Here is a 14,804-nt window from a genome sequence, read left to right on the forward strand (position 1 = left end):
CAGTTTAAGCAGCGGCGATTCAGTAATAAACAGCCGCTGTGTAATCTCAATGGAGAGGGGCAGGGGAGCGAGGGGAGAGAAATCTCCTGCACTGCCCCGATGCCCTGCTGGCCACTCAGTGAGAGAGACAGCTCTGCTACCTCCCGTGCAGGAGCAGGGGAGTGCGGAGACACAGGGACGAGTGTCGGGCATAGTTTACCCGACAGTCGTCCCGTGTAAAAGGGACCTTAACATGGAGACGGTAGTGAAACATTTTATTCAGAATCCAGTCACTAATGTAAACAATTTTCTTGTGTTGTAATTGCATTTTTCTTTTTGTTGCGGTTATTGTAATATGTTATTGCTGTTTGTTGTACACTGACAAAAAAAAAAAAAAAAAAAAAATGATTATGTAAACTTTTTTTTTTAGTCCCCAGGAGACAGCAACTTGCGATGCTTTGTCTCTCACCTGGGCATTTAAAAGCTCCATTCCTCCAGCCCACAGCAGGTCATCTCAGCACAAATACTACATTACCATTGCCCCTTTTCTCTTTCAGAAGGGTTACTACTGCAGGGAATCATTACTGACAGGCAGAGCAGAGAGGAAGGTTTAGATTGATGCTCAGCTGTGTCCTGATGTAACCCATTCTAGCAGGACAAGTTCTGTGATTAGTGTCCATTATTATTCCCCAATCATTGTTCCTTAAGGCCCATTTACAGGGAGGGATGATCGCTCAAACGACAGTTTGTGCAAAATGATCGCTCAAAGCTGTCACTCAAACTATTAAGTAGCTACTCAGCTACTTAAGAGCAATTAAGCGTGCAAATGAAGCCTTTAGCTGAAAGCAGTTAATAGTCTGAGAGCTCTTATCTTTATTGAGCTCCTTTGTTCTCCAGCGGGAAACAATGCTATCAGCACTACATGTGGAGAACTGCTGATAAGGCTAAAGGACGATTTTTATGTTGGACTAAATTTAACGATCAGCTAGCAGTGCACGAAAAGTGCACGATGGCCGCGTGTTTAGACGCAATGATTATCGCTCAAACGATCGCTTTTTAGCGATTGTTTGAGTGATCATCACTCCGTGTAAATGGGCCTTTAGACCAAAAAACAATTAAAATTACTGTAAATAGTTTTTTCTTCACTTTTTTTCCTGTTGATGACCTATTCACTTCAATGGGACTCAGTGTGCAATACCAGCCAGGTCTACACCATGCTACATACACAGAGCGGTTGACTTCCAGCACAAAGACAGCTCCATAACAGTGACTGGCCTTGGGAACCTGCTGATCGTTGAGGGTCCACTGCTTGGGATTCCTGATGATCTACTAACGGTGTTAGGCCATCAATAATAAAAAGTGGGACAACCCTTTAGTCTCCCCCCCCCCCCCCCCTCTTCATTCTAAATTAGTTATTTTTCCAACATGAATATCTGTCTATATTCTCATCAAGGATGTAGTAGTCATGTCTGTAGGGACCCCCCCCTCTAAGCTCACTAAAGCACCACATCGAACTGATTTTGTACAGAAGACAGAAACTCACATTCTCATGCTTCATATGCTTTAACAGACGAAGCTCTCTGTAGGTACGCTTGGCATGGATAATAGACTGAAAGGGCCGGGAGAGTTTCTTCACTGCAACACGCTGTTCTGCCTTGGTATCATAGGAAGAGCTACAAGAGAAAAGATGGATAAAAATAAATTAGCAAAATAAATCTAATTCAATCATCTAAAACCGCCCTAGAAGTAGATTAGCGTATGAAAAAAATAAAACGAAAAACACCACTAGACTGGTAATGAAAAATCCTTAGTACATGTGTACTAGCATTGGGGAGGGAGAAGACATTTTTCTCCCTCTTTGTGGTTTTTGATAAGTGCTACAACAGAAAAAAAAAAAAAAACCCACACATTGTCTATTGCTGTAATTGCACTGACCAGCACCCCACCACCTCCAAAAAACAAAAAAATAAAGGAGAAACATGTTACTATGTACACTATATAAAAACAAAACCCCCAAAATAATGTGGCTTATTTGACATATAACATGTGCCAGAACTCTGCTGGCGAGAAGTTGCAAATTTTGGCATCTGACATTTACAAAGCTCCCCAGAATTTTTTCAAAAGGTGGGCGAGGCCCAGTGTTAGAAGACATAGCCATACACAGACTATCACACTTGCTATAGTCTATGCTAGAAACTGTTTGAGCACCAAGCTAGTCTAGGTTTTCATCTGCGGCATGCGATGCAGACAGATAAAACAAGCATATTAAGAGGCGAGCTCATAGCCAGATGCAGGTTTTACTTAGAGGGTGTGTGAATCAGGATCATCTGACAAGCATGAGCAGCTCCAACTGTTTCATTCTCGTTGTCCAGAGCCAGGTGGCTCCCTCATTGCAGGCCCCTGGAGGAACTATTTTCAGGTGCTTGGCTAAACGACATTTGGTCTCGTGGCGCCCATTACGTGCATTGCCTTTGACAGTTTACAGTGGTGTTGTGAACTATGAAATTGGACTGGAACCAGGTTATCTTCAGCAGTGTATCTAGGTTTTAGTTTGAGCACTGACAGCCGTATTTGTGTCTGGAGACCTAGGGGTGAGCACCTCCATCCTGATTGTGCGTGAAGCCGCACACTGCTGCCACTACTGGTGTGATGGTCTTGGGGGCCCATTGTGTATATGATATTCAGTCACCCCGAGTAGTGGTATGAGGGACAGTGACAATAACAGATATGTTTAGGACATCCTGTAATGCCTTCATGCCCGCCCGTATCACATCTTGTGTCCAAGCTAGAGGTGGCCAACAAGGTACTAGAGGCTCCCTACAAGTGTTCAGGTTTCCGCAATAAACCTTTCATCTTGCTTTGATATGGTTATTAAACTACTAATGACCACTTGTCTGTATGTATGTGCGTGCTTCTCATGCTCCAGCCCTAGTAATGTCATCGCCCCCCCCCTGGTGAAGTCATCGAAGGTCCTACAACATATATAAAACACAGTCTGACCGACAGAACAGTTAGGGCTCTTGGAAGGGGAGGACAAAAACAAAATGAGAATACAACTAAGCAGTTATCTCAGACGCAACTCAGCAGTCCTGACACAACACATTGACCTACCTTCACCACAGAGATCCAGTGGGCTGAAGGACCTGTGGTGATGTCACTGCTGTGGGAGAAGCCAAGCTGTGTTTGTCTTGCGCGGTAATCAAGCTACTGTGAGTGTGATTACTATTACTATAATGTCCTTAATATTACTAGTCAAATATATATCAGTGTTACAAATTACATTAAGGGCTCCTGCACATTGGCGAGAGCGATATCACCCTTGCAATCCTTTCAAAATCCCCTGTATGCGAGGAGTTCTCACATGGAAACAGCCTCGCATCCATGTCAAAGCCACGGCAGGAGATTGCGATGTTCTTCTACTGTTTTCAATAGGGCCGGCACTGTACCTCTTCTGAGGCGCCGGGACACAGCTTGACAGCCAGCACTGGCATCGGTGGTGATTTCCAGGTAGACTGGGCAGAAGCATGTGACCACTGCAGCCAATTAGAGGCCGCAGCATCATCGTTGATGCCCCTGGCATCAGAGATCACATCCCAGCTGCCACAATGCCAGGAGTTTGGGACGTGTTGCTGTGGCGTCTCTAACCCCATTTACCTGGAAGTCACCATCATTGCCAGTGGTAACTGTCAGCTGCGCCCTGGGGCCACAGGAGAGTATACCCTCGTCTGACATTTTAGGGAAACAGGGATATGTTTTAATGGCAAAAACCCTTTAAACAAGCATACAAATGACAAAAGCAAAATAAAATGAATTCCTGCGCTCGAAAGGTATCTTAATAGACCCTTAGGCCTTATGCACATGGGCGTGATGGGCTCCGCAAGCAGAATACTGCAGCGGAGTCTGTGACGGCTCCCCCCCCCAAAGACCCCATACTTACCTCCAGATCCGCTGCTCAAAAGTCCCACATGACGCTCCGGCGCGCATGAGCAGTGACATCACGTGACACCGCTGGCAGTGGGCGGGGCGCATATTCATGCTATACTTCCACTGTGCTACAGTGGAAGTATAGCGTAACAGGCGGCTTCTACTGACTACAATGGAAGCAGTCTGAGTATACCCGCGGCAAATAGAACATGCCGCAGGTAATTTTACGCTGCGGAATTCCCCGGTGGAATTCCGCAGCGAGTACATTGAGGTATTATGTTCAATAGAACCTAATAGCTGTGGTGAAGCATCATGGATTTCTGCCTTACTCCAGACTCATCTTAACAGACCCTTTAACTTATTTTTCCATCAATGCGGCCATATAAGGGCTTGTTTTTTGCGTGGTGAACTATAGTTTTTAGCAGTGCCACTTTTGCGTACATAGACTATATTGTAAAACTTTATTTTTTTATGATAGCAGGGAAAGAAAAACGCATCAATTCTATCATTGTTTTTTTTTCTTTTACAGCGTTAATCATGCAGCATAAGTGACAATCCATTTTTTCTGCGGGTTGGTACGGTTACAATAATAACAAAAGTCTTACTTTTTAGGGTTTACCACTTTTCTGCAATAAAAACTTTGTGGAAATATTTTTTTTTTCTAAAAATAGCTGCATTCAAAGTCCAGTAACTTAATTTTTTTTATGTACGGAGCTGTATGCGGGCTTATTTTTGCGAAACGGCTTTTCTGATCACTTATTGCGTTTTTAGGAAGGCAAAATGCTAAAAATTAGCATTTAGCCTCAGTTTTTTAGCGTTTTGTTAACACTTTTTTCCGTGCAGTCAAAAGCATGTGCAACTTCTTGTACGTGTCGTTATGGACGGCCAGGGGAGGGGGCGCATCTTCGATGCACCCCTGCTGTTGTAGCGGGAGGCCGGCTATGACTGACAGCCGGCTCCCGCTGTGGGATAGCGCAAGATTTTAAGTGATCTCGCGCTATCCCCAGGACGCAAGTTTACGCCCTGTTGCGGGAAGTACCCCGCTGCCAGGACGTAAACTTACGCCCTGGAGTGGGAAGGGGTTAATGACAAGCATCTCTAGTACTTTGTCAAGAACCTTTTTGCTGTTATCTGCTGCAAATGTTATGCACAGCCATATACCAGCTTCTGACAGCGTTCCTGAGGAATCTCAATGACCTCCACATGACTAATATCCTTAGGTTTGTGCACTACAACCGCCTTCTTCAAATCCCAAACATTTTCTATGGGATTCAAGTGAGGCACTCTGACAGAAGGCAGGACGTTTTCGCTTAGGATTTTCTAATATTCGATTGAATCCATCATGCCCCATCATGACAGCTGCTGGAGAAGGGAGGTGGGAGTGACTGCTAATCTCCCACCCTCTTCCCTCTTCCTCTCCGCCCCTTGCTGGCGATTTGCAATGGGAGGGGGCAGGAGCTTAGCACACTAGTTCCTGCCCCTTCCCTTGCAGAAAGCCGGTGAAGGGGAGGGAAGACCGCTTAGCAGAGCTAAATTGTCTCACTGTGCCCAATGGCATTGCGAGCTCAGCGTATATGCCGCCTGAATGGACGCACAAACGTTAGATTTGTGCAGCCATTCACAGGCTTTTTTTGTCGACGGCGGGCGAACGTAAAACGCATAAGCCCATGTGCATCCAGCCTTAAAAAGGAAAGATTCTGATATGCGTGTAATATAGAATGCTTTTAAAGGGAAAGGGGAAAAAAAAAAGCTATTTTTTATTTATGTGTACAGAACAGACGATTTTAAGCATTCTTACAAAAGTTTTTATCAGCCTATAATGTACATTTTACAAAACCCCTAGAGCTGTGCAGCTAGCTGAGAAATCCTTCACTGCATAGCAATAAAGGGAGCTCTATCCAGCTAGGTCTACTGTTCTCTCTAGAACAAACTTTTGAGCCACTGTATTTAGTTCCATTTTATTAAATAACTGCATTTTATTTTATTTAATCTCTGTCCTCCTGCATCCCCCAATGTGTTCGTTCTATAAATCATCTAGCTTTTGCCGCTGTCCCCGGTAGTGCGCTGTATCAGAAAAAGCAATTCTATTCTGCAGAAAGCTTTTTTCCCCTTACAGCACACTCACTGCGGGATCAGATGCATTGTTAGGATGTCAGTACATTGGTGCAGTAGTTTGTCACAATTTGATCCACAGAGTCCCCGCCGACTGCGCATTGGGTCTGGTGGTGAGCAGGTACACTGTGAGGAGAAGTCGTCTGCAGAATAGAACAGCTTTTCCTGACAGTGCACTGCTGAGGACAGAAGCAGGAGTAAGGCCTCATGTCCACGGGGAAAATAATAATTAAAATCCGCAGCAGATCACCCGCGCGCGGATCCGCGCCCCATAGGAATGCATTGACCACCCGCGGGTAGCTAAATACCCGCGGATGGTCAATAAATGTGAATTAGAAAAATCATGGAGCATGAAAAAAAATGGACATGCTCCATTTAGGTGCGGATCACGCTCCGGATGGCCCCATTGATCTCTATGGGGTGCGGGAAATCCGCTGCGGGTGTTAAATGCCATTTATTTGGGTGCGTGAAATCTGCATGCGGATTACAAGTTTGGCTTCTTTTTCAGTGGCCTTGCATTTTTTTTCACGCGCAGATGCAAAAATGCCATCCGCGTGCATACACGCGTGAAAAAAAACGCATCCGCGTGTCATCCGCATGCAATAAAATACTATTTTAAGCTCATCCGCACTGCATCCGCGGCCCAAATCCGCGTTACAAATCCGGAGCAGATTTGATTTTCCCCGTGGACATGAGGCCTTAGAGGATTTATTAAACACCCTGCTGGTGGGACAGATATACTGGGGAACAAAGAAGGCCTGAGATTACGTTAAATAAAATGCAAGGGATGCACCAAGGGATGTCCTGTGCAGGATCCATGGGAACTGAATAACTGTCAGACAGGGAGGGACTATTCTTATTTGTTAATGACATAAGGACATGACGTATTTTGGGCCTAACGACGCAACCAATTTTGGCAGATTTTCATCTCGATTTTTGAAAAGCCATAACTTTTATTTTCCCGTCGACGCGGCCGTATAAGGGCTTGCTTTTTGCCTCGCGAACTGTAGTTTTTATTGGTGCCATTTTTTGGGTACTTAGACTAGATTGTAAAACTTAATTTTTTTATGATAGCAGGAAGAGAAAACACATTAATTCTGCCAGAGATTTTTTTTTCTTTTTTACAGAGATAATCATGCAGCATAAGTGACAACACATTTTTCTATGGGTCGGTGCGATTACAACAATACCAATATTCTTTATTTTTTTAGGTTTTCCCCTTTTCTGCACTAAAAACCCTTTTTTGGAAATGTTATTTTTTTTACTAAAATCGCTGCATTCAAAGTCCTATATTACCTTTTTTCTCAATGGATGGAGCTCTATGAGGGCTTATTTTTTGCGAGACAAGCTGTAATTTTTATTGGTACCATTTTGGGGTACATATGGCTTTTGATCACTTATTGCTTTTTTGGGAGGGTAAAATGCTAAAAATTCACATTTTGCCTCAAATTTAGGTTTTTTTTCATGCTTTTTGCTGTGCAGGATAAAAAGGGTGTTCAACTTATTGTACGTGTTTTTCTGTTGTACTTTTTTTTTTAACCACCATTTGTCTCCCTCTAAGTGGACTTGCATCACAGCACCGATGATCACTATGATAAGGCATTGCAGGGCTTCGCTATAACATGCGATAAGGCATTGCAGGAGAGATCATAGGCAGTAGTAACACAGGACACCTGTAAATGGCATCCTGTTACCAAGGCAACTAGCCGGGCTCTCTGTGATTACATCAGAGAGGGAGCGCGCTCCCTCTGTGAAGCCTTTACATATTTATGACTGGAGGTATAGAGTGTGCTGCTGAATCTCTGCTCTTTCTTGATATAAGGGCAGGAGATAACAGCGGGGGGGGGGGGGGGGGGTCGCATCTCTGATGCAATCCCACTGTTGCAGCAGGAGGCCGGCTATAAGTGACAGACAGCTCCTGCTGCTGGATAGCACGAGATCAAGGGTACGTCCAGTTGCAGGAAGTACCCCGCTGCCATGGCGTACCCTTACGTCTTGTGGAGGGAAGGGGTTAAGGGTGGGTTGCACCTTTGCTCAACGTATACTTACCAAATTCTAGCCTGTTGGCTGCTTTAGACGACAGTCTAGCAAAAGTAGTGTTTTTGAGGGAACCCTATTGGCTGTAGGTAATTTTAATCTAGCACTTGAACCCCTCTTAGACATCTCGCAGGGAGCATCCCACTTAGCTTTCTCCTATCCTACATGCATTATACGCCTCCTCCAGTCACATCAGTTAATAGACGTCGGGCTACACGATCTACGCAGATAGTAACATAGTATGTTAGGCTGAATCAGCCTGTTTCAACTTCCCCATCCTTGTTGGCACAGAGGAAGGCAAAAAAAGCCCAATGAGATAATTTAGCTCATTCGGAAGAAAAAAAAAATCCTTCCTGACTAAATATTGGCAGCCAGAGTAATCCCTGGATCAACATTTGAGATAATCAACCCTGTTGGACACCTAATGTCTATATCCTGTAATATCGTAGCACTCTAGGAAGGCATCTAGCCCCATCTTAAACTCCTATATGGATTTTGCCATCATGGGAGAGATTACACGCATTATTCCCCAGTGCACATTGTCTACTCAAGGATTGACTATCTTTTTGTTAGACATCCTGATCTCTCTCAGATTCGTTACTCTTCCATTGATTCCATCACTTTTGCTGGTGCATGCCTTATTGACCTTCCACATGACTACCCAGACCTTGGCACTAGCGACACCATTTGAGCAGACCCAATTCACTACTTTGAAGAGACTCCACCAGGGGACGGTGTGAGCAGCTAACAAGTGTGTCATTTGAGGGCTGTTTATCCATTTGCATTGCAGCAGGGCCAAAAAAAAAAAGAAAAGACCAGAGGAAGAGAGGAGTTTATGACTGTGCAAGAGTTTAGTGCCTGTGAAGGGATAGGAATGGAATCCACCATTTGCGCCTGTATGACTCTTGATGTCAGAATAGTAGATTGTGACAGCAGAGATACCATCAAAAAAATTCATGACATCAGTATCCCTGAAGACACCTTATTGGCAAGTGTGGCTGTTGACAGTCTGTATACTATTATTAGACATAATCGAAGCATTGGAGTAATACATTTCCTGTCTACACTAGGTAACCATTATTATGTGCATAATCAGTTTCTTGGGAGTCTACTCCATTTCCGCTTGGGTTAATACTATTTTCTATTCAATGGGACAATCTTGCTACAGAACCATGGTACAGCCATGGAGGCAATTTGAGCATGTACTTATGCTAACCTGTTCTTAGGGAGGTGGGAGGCCACCACCGTTCTTCTGATTAGGACATATTACAACAAACATATCCTCTTCTGGTGCCGTTATATAAAGGCCATATGGGTTGGGGAGGTCACCAATTTTATTGCATTCATGGATAAACTCAATCACAATTCCTTAAGCATGAAATTCACTTTTTAGTTTCATGAATTCCCTGTACATTTTCTTGATTTGACAACCACTGGACCCAGGTCCCAGAAGTAAAATTAGCACGGATTATTTTCAGAAATCTACAGCAACTAATTTCCCCCTTTGGGACAGTCATCACTCACCTCCCCTACATAAATGTATTAACTATAGGGCACTATCTGAGCATCAGAAGAAATCATATGTGGTTTGGCATTATTGTATCTTGTCACCACCAGGAAACTAGGGGTTTGACAGGGCTTGCATGGAGAAATGCCTGTCACACCCCTAGCTCCATATTGGCTGAATTCCTGAAGGTCCTTGCAGCATTTTAAGTGATTTTTGCCTGGCGGGCTAGGGTCAGGGGTTAGTTTTCCAGTTAGGCCTCATGCCCAGAGCCATGGCGGACTTCGCTAGCGGAATATAGCGGCGGGGTCTGCCACGGCGCCCCTGAAAGTCCCCATACTCACCTCCCAGATCTAGCCAAGGTAGTTCTGTCCCTCGAGCACGCGTATGCACTGTACAGCACATGACGCGCTGGCAGTTTGGGAGGACGTGACCGGCGGGGCGGTGATGCGTAATCACGCGATACCTCTACTGTGCCTACAGGAAAGTACAGGCCCATTTACACGCAAAAATGATCGTTCAAAATTAGAGATGAGCGAGCATACTCGCTAAGGACAATTGCTCGAGCGAGCATTGTCCTTAGCGAGTACCTGCCCGCTCGGAAGAAAAGGTTCGGGTGCCGTCGCGGGTGAGCGGTGAGTTGCAGGCGTGAGCAGGGGGGAGCGGGGAAAGAGGGAGACAAATCTCCCCTCTGTTCCCCCCTGCTCTCCCCTGCCGCTCCCCGAACCTTTTCTTCCAAGCGGGCAGGTACTCGCTAAGGACAATGCTCGCTCAAGCAATTGTCCTTAGCGAGTATGCTCGCTCATCTCTATTCAAAATGTGTTCAAGAGCTAGGGAGATTGACAGTTTTAGCAGTCGTTTTCCATAAGCTGCTAATGGGCACTAATGCACTATACTCACCTGATCCGCGGCCTCTAGGTCCCTCGTGCTAGTCTCCGGCAGGCTACAGTGTAATCCTCAGAGTTGACACAGCACTCTCTTCCTGGTGACGGGCTTTAAATGCCCCGCCTCCAGCAAGCAAGCGCTGTGATTGGATCATGAGCGCCAATTGGAGCCGACACTCGATGAGCCAATTACAGCCATTCAGTGATGTCATTTAGTTTTAGGTTTATGTAGTTTAGCTAGGGCTTATTTTCAGGAAAGGGCTTATATTTCAATGGCATCCCCGCCCCTTAAAAACCAGGGTAGGGCATATCTTTGGGGAAAGTCTGCATTACCTTAATTTGCATGTAAATGAGCCTCCGGGAGCTACATGCAGAGAATAGCAGGTGGTCTGTTCTCTGTATACAGCTCCTTGTACTGCTGTGGGGCTGCAAGCTGAATACAATGTAATCAGTGCTCCCATGGATAACACAGCATGCGGTCCCTGCTATCAGCTCTCCAGCATCTCTAAATACATTGTTTGAGCAAATTTTGAGCGATCATCATGGCGTGTAAATGGGCCTTAAGACTGAAAGAGTTCTTCCATGACAAAGATGACAGGACTTTCAAGAACCCGAACACAGGAGAAACAAGGGGCCAAGAAGAAATCTGATTGGACACCCCCACCTGGTTGCAATACCACTTTGGACAAATATATAGATTCTTTTAGACATGCAGTGCAATCTACTATACTGGATAAACAGAAAAAAAGAGAAACATTTAACATCCAATTTGCAGGAAAGATGCGCCATCTATAACTGCAAAAAGGCCAATTATCTCAGGCGTGGGAACCCTTACTGAAAAAAATCTCAACACAACCAGCTACTTGCAAGATACCACTGACCTACTGAACAAACTGTCAACCATAGGTCCCCCCCTCCCCTGATGGTGCCATCCTGGCCTCCATGGATGTGGAATCCTTATATTCAAATATCCCACATGAGGATGGACGATTGCCAGGTACACCTTGGGGCCAATGGGATTGTCTCTGAATCTGTTTAAAAAAAAAAATAAAAAAATTAAATCTTCAAATACAACTTTCTCCTTTGGCACCGCAATATGCCAACCTCTTCATGACTGTTTTGGCTACAATGATGATGTCAATCCTCAGGACCAACTCCAAACAAGAACTAAGTCTCCATGACTCAATGCATTTCACCCCACCATAAACCTGATCTTAAGCTACTCATACAGAAATCAACTTTTTGGACAACATAAAAATTTTAAACAACTCAATACAGACATCTCTATCGAAAACCTATTGATTGGGCCCACAACCTTAGATGGGGCAATTTTTACCCCACAGTAGAAAAGGCCATAGTCTGCTTCAGGTACTTAATCTATATCCTTATCCAAAGGTATTAGACACCATAGAAGTTAGGCGTGAGATGTAGTAAGAGTTGGCCAGAATTGTTCCAGCTTGTGTTATTACATGATATGTTAAAGGGGTTGTCTCGCGGCAGCAAGTGGGTCTATACACTTCTGTATGGCCATATTAATGCACTTTGTAATATACATCGTGCATTAATTATGAGCCATACAGAAGTTATTCACTTACCTGCTCCGTTGCTAGTGTCCCCGTCGCCATGGATCCGTCTAAATTCGCTGTCATCTGGCGTTTTTAGACGCGCTTGCGCAGTCCCGTCTTCTGCCTTGTGAATGGGCCCGCTCGTGCCAGAGAGCTGGTCCCGCATCGTCATCGTAGCTCCGCCCCGTGTGCCGATTCTAGCCAATCAGGAGGCTGGAATCGGCAATGGACCGCACAGAGCCCACGATGCACCATGGGAGAAGACCCGCGGTGCATTGTGGGTGAAGATCCCGGCGGCCATCTTGGAGAAGGAAGTCGTTGCAGAGCAGGGATTCGGGTAAGTAATATCTTTTTTTTTTAACCCATCCTTTGGGTTTGTCTCGAGCCTATTGGAAAAAAAAAAAAAAAAACGTTTCGGCGCAAGACAACCCCTTTAATTTTCTATTCAAAAAAGGTCCTGCGCAACCATCTTGAAATGCTTATTTTATCTGAAAATTCTTTTGCATTTGGCCAAATACTTGTACCCCTCCACTTGTACCACTTGTATTTTTCACGTTTGGTGATCTGTGTCTGGTCCAGAGTTTCTAGATTCAAACCTTAAGGGAAGAATATTACGATCATGTAGGTCTTGATCCATACCCCTGCACGAACATAACAGTGGCCTCCCAATTTCCATATCATTATAGCATGATCTATGAATACTTTAGTCTATAGGAGCTGCAAGAGTCTTGCAATTTTAATATTTTCATTGTAGATTTCACTTATGATAAAAGTTATGTTTTACTTCAGTGGGGGTCATAACCAAAACCAACAGGCTTTTGCTTGCCCCATGGAGACTTTGTCCACCATCTCCTTATTTACACACCCAAGTCCATTTATCATCTCAATCCATATTCATTATACTCCTTACCTCTTCCCTACTTCTGCTTACCTATTCCTTCCCCTACAGGTCTTTTAGTCCCTCTCTGTCTGTGGAGATAAATATATTATCTCTGGCTCCCCATAGTGCTGCTCACCACCGTATTAAAGGGGTTGTCCCGCGACAGCAAGTGGGGTTAAGCACTTCTGTATGGCCATATTAATGCACTTTGTAATATACATCGTGCATTAACCCCTTGAGTGGCGGGTTTCCTACCACCCTGTCGTGCCCACCAGGGCAGGTTTTATAAAATGGTCTAATCATTGAATTTCAACTAATTTTGCAGTTGCGTCTCAAGAGCCATAACTTTTTCATTTTTCCATTGACATGGCCATATAAGGGCTTGTTTTTTGCGGGACAAGTTGTGATTTTTTTAAACAGGGGGGAGGAAAAAAAGAAATGGGGAAAAACGAAAAAAAGGGGCCATGCCATTAAGGGGTTAAATAATGTATTAACTTCCTTCTCTGGGTCATTACGACGCACAAGGATACCACATGTGTGATTGTATTTTTGATTTTTTACAAAGTAAAGGGAGACAAGCGTTTTTATAATTTTGAACCTTTTTTTTTTTTTTTTTTTTTTTAATTTTTATTTTATTTATTTAATTTATTTATTTATTGTCCCTTTAGGGGACTTCCACAGAGACCCATCAGGACTCCCTGATCACATTCTGGAGGGGGGTCCCATGGTGACAGCCCTTTACATGCTGCAGTCACATAGACTGCAGCATGGAAAGGGTTAACACAGCAGAGATCGGAGGTTTTCTCTGATCTCTGCTGTAAGAGCTGGTGCCTAGATGTCCTCTCACAGCCAAGCACCAAGCTCTCCCTGCCACAGAGACCATCGGCTTGCTTCTGACAAGCCGATGGTCTCTATGGCAACCTGTAAACAAAGCAGGAGATTGCCGGCATATCGGCAATATCTTCTGCTGGTTTTTCAAAGCCCTTGCTTTGTTCTCTGTGGGTCTGTGCAGGCAGAGCACAGTGTCACAGCTTGTAGCATTGTGCTCTGCAGCTCCCATAGTGATACATAGCCCGGAAATCTTACAGAAGTTATACACTTACCCCCTCTGGTGCTGGCGTCCCCGTCTCCATGGCGACGATCAATCTTCTTCTCTGGTCGCACGAACAGTCGGGCTTGCGCAGAGAGGAATCCTCTTCTGGATGGTCCGGGCTCACGAGCTGCGTCCTGGCTCCTCCCCCTTCTCAGCGTCATCGCATAGCTCCGCCCCCGTCACAGGGTGCCGATCAGCCAATGAGGTGGCTGGAATCGGCAGTGGAACGCAGACAGCACAAGAGCATCCACAGTGCACCATGGGAGAAGACCCGTGGTGCACTGTGGGAGAAGACCAGTGGCAGCCATCTTAGACAGAAGATTTTTTCAAGTTGCTGAACGGGGATTCAGGTAAGGGATTTCTTTTTTTAAATAACACATGTCAGCGGTTTTCCTTTACAGGTACTGGGGGACTGGGCAAAAAAAAAAAAATGTTATCTTGCGGCGCAGGACAACCCCTTTAAGGCCCATTTACATGTAATGATCATTGCTCAAAAGTAATTCAAACAAACAAATTTGAGCGATAATCGTTCAGTGTGAATGCGGGGGGGACAAACAAAAAACTCAGTTTTCAGCTTATCAACCAATCGCTGGATAGTGGGCTTGTCATTCTGTGTTATCGTTCCCAGCTCAGTGCTTCACATAGGATGTCTGAGCGAGAAGCAGGCAAGAAGCCAGCAATCCAGCAGTGAGGTGTCTTAGAGTAAAACACTCTGCACGAATGCAGATGACCATAGCAAGAAGTCAGCGTTCGTGCTGTCATTTAAGCGTCTGTCGAGCCGTGTAAAAGGGACATTACATCACTGGCAGGATTACACTGAGAGGTA

At 44.8% G+C, this 14,804-nt stretch overlaps 1 protein-coding gene across 1 annotated transcript in view; it reads right to left on the reverse strand.

Annotated features, from left to right (window-relative positions):
- Positions 1 to 14,804, reverse strand: part of LOC136633179 (mitogen-activated protein kinase 14-like) — a 45,325-nt gene that overhangs the window by 22,607 nt on the left and 7,914 nt on the right. The window contains exon 2 of the mRNA XM_066608715.1: positions 1,523 to 1,652. Coding sequence (XP_066464812.1) covers positions 1,523 to 1,652 — 130 coding nt within the window. The remainder of the gene's footprint in view (positions 1 to 1,522; positions 1,653 to 14,804) is intronic.

The sequence above is a fragment of the Eleutherodactylus coqui genome, chromosome 1 (assembly GCF_035609145.1).
Source record: "Eleutherodactylus coqui strain aEleCoq1 chromosome 1, aEleCoq1.hap1, whole genome shotgun sequence".
Classification (NCBI taxonomy): Eukaryota; Metazoa; Chordata; class Amphibia; order Anura; family Eleutherodactylidae; genus Eleutherodactylus; species Eleutherodactylus coqui.